Source organism: Nicotiana sylvestris, chromosome 4 (genome assembly GCF_000393655.2).
Source record: "Nicotiana sylvestris chromosome 4, ASM39365v2, whole genome shotgun sequence".
Classification (NCBI taxonomy): domain Eukaryota; kingdom Viridiplantae; phylum Streptophyta; class Magnoliopsida; order Solanales; family Solanaceae; genus Nicotiana; species Nicotiana sylvestris.
In genome coordinates this window covers 79,457,827-79,465,497 of record NC_091060.1, presented here as the reverse complement: position 1 = coordinate 79,465,497, position 7,671 = coordinate 79,457,827, and the positions used below count along the sequence as shown (strand labels likewise).

At 41.1% G+C, this 7,671-nt stretch overlaps 1 protein-coding gene across 1 annotated transcript; it reads left to right on the top strand.

Annotated features, from left to right (window-relative positions):
• The first annotated feature begins 4,529 nt into the window (after positions 1-4,529).
• Positions 4,530-6,583, top strand: LOC104221291 (protein ASPARTIC PROTEASE IN GUARD CELL 2-like). Its single transcript, XM_009772321.2, has one exon. It carries the CDS (start codon positions 4,718-4,720, stop codon positions 6,254-6,256), a length of 1,539 nt encoding a protein of 512 aa, XP_009770623.1. The 5' UTR covers positions 4,530-4,717; the 3' UTR covers positions 6,257-6,583.
• The last annotated feature ends 1,088 nt before the right edge of the window (positions 6,584-7,671 follow it).

The window sequence follows — 7,671 nt, the reverse complement described above, 5'->3', positions numbered from 1 at the left end:
GAGGAAAATGTCATCTCAAATATACGAAGACCCAAGTAAAAGCAGCATACACACATACCTTGGTATTTCGCTTCCTATCTGCCCTGGGACACAGCTCGCCACCTACGCTCGTCGCAAGACGAATGGGTCGCCAACCTCCGAACCCAGCCGGGCAAATCGAAAACTTCACCTGGCGTCCATGAAGTTGCTGCGGGAAAGGAAGAAACACAATTACTAAACTGGTTTTCGCTATAAGTGAATCTAAGAAAGCACAAAACACAAATCAAGCACGACCCTATCAAGGGGGCCTAGTGCAAAAGGGTATAAGTATACGTTCAGGAATCCATCAGCAGAGTTCGTAATACTCTCATCGGGGGAAAGTGCCTGCAACGCTACCCACTCGCCCCATCCGCAGTCTCTCCTCACCATCTCCAGATGTTCCTCTCTTCTTGAAGATATAGTCTTCAGAGTAAAACTCCTGCAGATCCTGAGCACTGGGAGGGGAACTCTCCCCTCCCTGCCAGGCAGGCCCTGAAGTAGCAGTCATTACTATAGTAGAATTGGCAAACTAAAGCAGGGATGTACGCCAACACTTTTTGCGCTTGAGGTAACGAAGGACTCGATGCCAAGACGGAAGGATGGCTATCTAAAATAATGGGATCTTCCAAAGAAGCAAGAGTCGCCCTATGTATATGCGGGTACAGCAACAATTCGCCTACCCAAGATAAGCCTCGGGAGGCCAACGACCTCGGAATTGATCCCGAGGTGGTGCCCGACCCCAGAGATCTTCGTCAAGAAGAAGTTAGGCCACATAAGGTCAGCGACATCGTCTCCAATTCTGAGGTGGTACCCGACCTCAAAGTTTTCCCTCGAGAAGAAAAAATAAGCACTTCGAGCCCGATCACAAGGGCTCAATCGTAGAAAATCACCTAAATACGAATAGCCCCTTTCTTAGAAGCCTACCTATAACACCTTAAAAGGTTATCTACGTCAAGCTCAAAGTATAAGCTCCAAGCACCCGAAGTCGACTTTCACTTCGGTGCTCTATCTCCATGGGGCTCGAGGACCCCGATGATCCAAGTTTACCGGACCAATTCGGGCTTGATTCCGGCAACAACGATGAGCTCGGAAAGGAGCCATTTCTCTCGACCAAAGGCCAAAAGAAAAACTCACATCCAGGTCCAGTAGTAGCAACGACAAACAGGATCGCGCATTTGGAGCTGCCGTAAACATAAAGAAGTACAGCAAGTATCAAAGGCAGGAGTCAAGAAAATATCTTTGTATTCATAGATATTCATATACAACGGCCCTCGAGGTGTCCTTACATATGATTACAAAAGCCCGCAAGGGAATCCTCACAGAGAAACAGAAAGGTTAAAGGGTATGCATACAACAAAAGTCTAAAATCTAGCCTATTCCCAAAGTGCATCCCCAATAGCGGCATCTTTGGCATCATCTCCTCAAGCGTGTGACCTCAAAGACAATATCTTCCAAGTCAAATCCCCTCGGGAACCTCATCTCGACCCTCCCGGAATGGCATCTTCAAAAGGAAGGATATAGAAGAGGAAAGCGATGGAGAAGAGCAAAGTGACGAAGGAGAGCCGAAAGTAGACAAGAAGTGGCTGGGTGAAAAATCTGGCTAGTGTGAACTCCGCCAGTAATACTATTATAAGGCCATTTCTTGAGACGTTGCCTCGGCCAGGGAGGCGACAACCAGCAGAGAGTGTCGCCATACCCCCAGGAATCCAAAGGTGGTATAATACGCCAAGCCGAGGAAGGAGGGTGAGCAGCGGTGTATAATCCGAGCCCCCTCTTGAGCAGCGGTGCATAATCCAAATACCTCCTCGGGTTTGAGAAAATCGGTCCTCTGCTTCATCACCTCGAGCTAATGGAGACAGCAACAACGACAATAACAACAATAACAATAGCATCACGGCAGCACAACTTCGCCCGACTGGAGAAGGTCCGGGAGTCGGGCCGTAGCACGCATGATATTGACATGATATCTTGAGGCCATGGGCCTCAAACATGGTGAGACAGCAAAGAACAAAATAGCAAGGAAGGGGGAAAGGATAGATATCGAAGGATGCTTGGGTGAAAAACTGATCACAAGAAGCCCCATTTATAGAGGAGGAGGGCAAAGTAACTGACGGCACCATAATTTCCCTCGAAGAACGTAACAACAGGCGCATTTAACGCATTCATGGAAGTTGAATGGACGGCAACATTATGACCCCAAACAACGAAGAGTCACGACACATTGAATAGCCCTGAAAAAGCAAAAAGGTGAAATGTTTCGGCACTTGTAAAAGGGTTACACCATCAGCACAACGTCATTATGGAGCCCATAAAGTCGGATGTCAAAATCATTTCTTATCGCTTCCCTCTAAGAAACGCGGAGACTATCTGTGTACGGTGAAATCGGAGGACCAATTTCTCATTGATAAAGTGCTTCAGAAGGTCGCCTCGGAGGCTTGGAACCTCGAGCCGGTTAATTCCCTCAAGATCCGTCGATACCTAGCCGAGGATAACATTGGCCGAAACCCCGATGAGCACGGGAGGCCTCCGAAGAGTGCATCCGGAGTCGATTAAGTCTACCTGGGCAGCCTAACATTAGCCTATGTATACGTCATGAAGCTAGTTAGTTGTCCCATCCCGCTTCCTTTATCACTCAACATATCTTGCATTAAAGTTTGGACTTCCCCCTCTTATAAAAGGGGAGTCGTTAACACTCTGTAAGGCAGAACTCCAAATATTCTACACAAGAGCAATAATATCTTTCTTTCTTCTCTCTAACTTACTCACTCGAGGCTACTCTTTGCATTTATTGCTTTCATATTCGTTCTTCATTTATTGCTTAGTATTGGTCGTAAAGAGCCTTCTTTAACTATATCTTAACTGTTATCCCCTTCTTGGTTATCCCCGATAGTTCGAGCTCGAGCCGGATATCGACCCCGAGGCCTTTTCATCGACCAGTCCGAAGCTCGGGTAGCAAGCCTCTCGGTTTGATCACTGCCCCGTTTTAACTCGTATTTCATCATTAAACTTCATATGCCTAACATCAACTGTTCTAATAACTAGCATAAAAATAGATCACATATTTTTAGAGTCTCATTTACAAATTTAATTGTTGTTACCATTTTCACGGTAAGCACTTATATTGGTTAATTAAATCTCAATCATTAGTTTTTAAAAATGACATATGTCCCCTATTCAAGTAAGAACTTGAGAAAATGAAGATAATGAAAAATGTAGAGGAGCTCCACCCATAATAAAGCATGTATAAGGCTACCTAAGAAATACGGATTCAACTCCCATCCATTTTCTAGTATTTTTATTTCTCCAAGCTTATTTGGATTGAAGATACTAGTCATGGTTAAAAATCAGTGGACAAGATTTAATTGAATAAAATAAAATTCTAACCATGGTTAAAATATTAAATTCTTTCTTTTATCCATTCCCGAATTATATTGTTTGTCTCTTTTAGCTCAAGTTTCCCCTTGTATAAATCTATGTGATTTTCCTTTGTTTTTTCTTTCTTTTTTCCTAGGAGACCAGAAGAAAATATTGACAATGATTCGACAGTTCTTTTATTGTTTCTGTGTTCTGAGCTATTGATGCGTAACAAATTGCCTTATTCAAATTGTTGTGTGGTGGTATATAGTGGAGTTAAAATTATAGATTATAATGGTTGCTAGATATTGGAAGATTGAATCTTTTTTTCCACCGTTCTAAATATGCAAATAATAGAGAAATGGCAACTTAAGTGGAGCCTCCAAATGGGTTTGTACCGTTCTTTAATTTTTATTGTTAAAATGTTGGAATCTACTTCTAGTATTCCTCATATTTAATAAGAATGTAAGAAGATTTTGTAGAAGTGAAAAAAAAAAAAATTAACTCACTGAAAGAAAATTACTATTCCCTCTGTTTTAATTTCTGTAAATCTGTTTGATTGGGCACGAAATTTAAGAAAAAAAAAATGAAATTTGTGATCTTAAACAAGTCATAACATTTGTATGGCTCTAATTCTTTTGAAATTTGTAGTGATAAACATACCAGAGTATTTGTGTGGTTATAAAAACTTCTTATTAAGGATAGAATTTGAAGCTTAAGCTAAATTATTTTCAAATTTAGAAAACGTTCATATTTAAAACGGACCAAAAAGAAAATAGGTTTACATAAACTAAAACGGAAGAATACAAAAAAGAGAGAAGGTATCTTAATAATGTGTAAGTGTAACTATAATTGTGAGATTGCAAAAGATATTATTTGGAATGAATAAAAGAAGGAATTGAAGATTTTAATCATGGTTAGAGTTTTATTTTATTCAATAAAATCTTATCTTTTGATTTTTAACCATAACAAGTATCTCCAATACAAGTAAAAACTTGGAGAAATAGAAAGACTTAGGAAACGAATTGGAGAAATAGAAAGACTTAGGAAACTAAGGGTAGTTGGTTCCAAGAAACACAAGAAACCCCATCATTCAATTATTTCCTCGCTCACTAGTCACCCCCAACCTAACATCACTCTCACTCCAAAAATGGGCCAAACTTTGTTCTCCATAATCCCCTTCCCAAACTAGCCCCACTTTTAAATTACCTTTTCCTGTACAGTTTCTCAGAAGCCAAAGTACATAAATCCCCCCTTTCCCAAGAATCCTTTTTCCTCACAAACACACCTCCCAAACTTCGAAGAGCAGAGAAAGAAACCTTAGAAACTATAAACCCAAACAAGAATGTTTGTTCCCGTACAAACACGAGTCGCAATTCTGCTCCTTGCAGTGTTCATTTTCTCCATTACCAACACTACAACCGCAACTGAAACAAAAACCTCAGCTGGCCATGCAATCCCATTTCCCAGCCACGAACACTTTAATGTCAAACAAACCATTAAAGAATCTACAAGAATCCACCCACCACCATCTAAAACACAGGGTGTGGCAAAAGAAGAAGAAGAAGAAGAGGAGTTTCCCTGGAAACTCAAGCTTCTTCACAGAGACAAACTGCCTTTTTCCCACTTCACTGATCATCCTCACCGTCTCGAAGCTCGCATGAAAAGAGACGTCAAAAGGGTGGATACACTCATTCACAAAATAACAGGAGGCAAAGCTGCTGCCACCAATAATAATCATAATAATAATAATAATAATAATAATAATAATAATAATAATAATAATAACAATAATAAAGTTTATGAGGTGGAGGAATTCGGGAGTGAGGTGATTTCGGGCATGGAGCAAGGAAGTGGAGAATACTTCGTGAGGATTGGTGTGGGCAGTCCTGTTAGAGAGCAATACATGGTCATTGATGCTGGCAGTGATATTGTGTGGGTCCAGTGCCAGCCTTGTACCCAGTGCTACCACCAGTCCGATCCGGTATTTGACCCGTCTCTTTCCGCTTCTTTTTCTGGGGTACCATGTACCTCATCCCTCTGTGAACAGGTCGAGAACTCGGGCTGCCACGCAGGTCGCTGCAAATATGAAGTCATGTATGGCGACGGATCGTACACGAAGGGGACCATGGCCCTTGAGACGCTCACTTTTGGTCGCACCGTGGTTCGGGACGTAGCAATTGGTTGCGGTCACCATAACGGTGGAATGTTTATTGGGGCTGCTGGTTTGTTAGGTCTTGGAGGTGGGTCCATGTCACTCCTGGGACAACTCGGTGGACAAACGGGCGGTGCATTTAGTTACTGTTTGGTTAGTCGGGGCACCGGATCAACCGGATCACTTGAATTCGGGCGTGAAATACTACCCATGGGTGCAGCGTGGGTACCATTGATCCGAAACCCACGGGCCCCTAGTTTCTATTATATTGGCTTGTCGGGTCTTGGAGTTGGAGGAGCACGTGTAGCAATATCTGAAGATATTTTCAGGTTGACTGAGGTAGGAGATGGTGGAGTGGTGATGGACACAGGGACAGCCGTGACAAGGCTTCCGACAGCGGTCTACGAGGCGTTCCGTAATGCATTCATTGCCCAAACTGCTAGCCTTCCACGGGCACCTGCCATGTCAATATTCGACACATGCTACGATCTAAACGGGTTTGTGACGGTTCGGGTACCAACCGTTTCGTTTTTCCTCATGGGTGGTCCAATTCTAACCCTCCCAGCTAGGAACTTCCTGATTCCAGTGGACGAAAGGGGCACATTCTGCTTTGCGTTCGCTCCATCTCCTACTAGACTTTCCATTATTGGGAATATCCAGCAAGAAGGCATCCAAATTTCTATTGATGGGGCAAATGGTTTCGTGGGATTTGGCCCCAACATATGCTAGGCTGATAAGACTATATAGTATATGTAAAGTGAAGTTTTGCTAGTAAAGTAAATTTCCTTAAAACAATATCATTGAACTAGTAAAGTATATAAACCATATATTACAGTAGTAATTATGTGCTAAATTATGTGGCTAATCTCCGATGATTATAATCCCAAAGGTAATATAATTTTCAACTAGTTTAGATAGAGAGATTCTTGAAAAGTCATCAGTTAACTTTCAGCGTGTAAATATCATTTGGAAAAATTCTATAATATGGTACAATCTAATAAAGTAGCTTTGGAATCAAAAGGTTTTATGGATCTGTAATACTTATCCTTGGCAGAATACCGTCAGTGTTGTTCAGTATATTTGTTTAATACACCATGCCGAGTTAAGGACTTAAGGTAAAGGTAACCGATAGAAACTAATGGCCCACCAAACAGTACAGAAAATCAGGTTCACTATTAGTTCCCACAATAAATAGCAGTAAATAAAGAACATATATTTATGTGAAAAACTCACTGCTCACGGGATTAAAAATCACGACCTACCCTAGTAGGATTTTAACTTCACTATTGAGTAAACTTCATATTACAACCTATTGCAATCTAGGAATTAAACTCTCAATCCCTCACCTTTTACAATACTCCATTATAAGCTCTTTGTAGTAACTCTACTCTTGACTAACTCTAGTCAAACGACCAAAAGTAATAATGGTTAAATGATGTCCTACTAAATGCTTCTAAAAAGTTGTATGGGAATACAAGTAAATAACAAAAGACAAAGGCATAACAAACTAAAGGACACAAGACATATCCAATACTGGGATCTGGTCCTTTGTTTTGTAGCAGCTTTGTTCTTCAATACACCTAAAGAAACAGAGGTTGCACATGTGAGAGAATATATGTTTTTGTATTTGCAAGTGTTAGGTCAAAACCTTGTATCATGTTGTTTGTATATGTTAGATCATGAGAGTAGATACAAGGGCATTTCCGGTTTCTAGCAAATTGCAGTTGTGTTGTTGTACTGTTGCAAGCACAGTGAAACAGCTTTAATAGTTGTTGAGTTGACTTGTGCGACGACATGAGGACCTGATCCTATCCGTTCCCTTTGCAGTTCCCTTATCTGATTTCCTTGAGAATTAAACCAGACAATAGAGTATGTTGTAGTGAGCACAAGGGAATTGATTGTATCAGGTTCTTATCTGGTTCTTCCATGAAGTTTGACAAATCATCAAAATCATACTTGCATAACTTATCAATTTTTCCTTTTTTGATGATAACAAACTTTGAATTGATATTCCTTTTGAGAACCAGATTTCCACATGTCCCCCTACAAATCAGATGCCTTCCCCCTAAGAATCAGTTTCCCGCCCCTTTAATTTTCTTCCTCCTTTTGGCATCATTAAGAAAATAAGACATGCATACTTAAAA

Bases quoted from the DNA above. Each gene is read 5' to 3' on its own strand.
- LOC104221291 (XM_009772321.2), top strand. From the start codon at position 4,718: ATGTTTGTTCCCGTACAAACACGAGTCGCAATTCTGCTCCTTGCAGTG.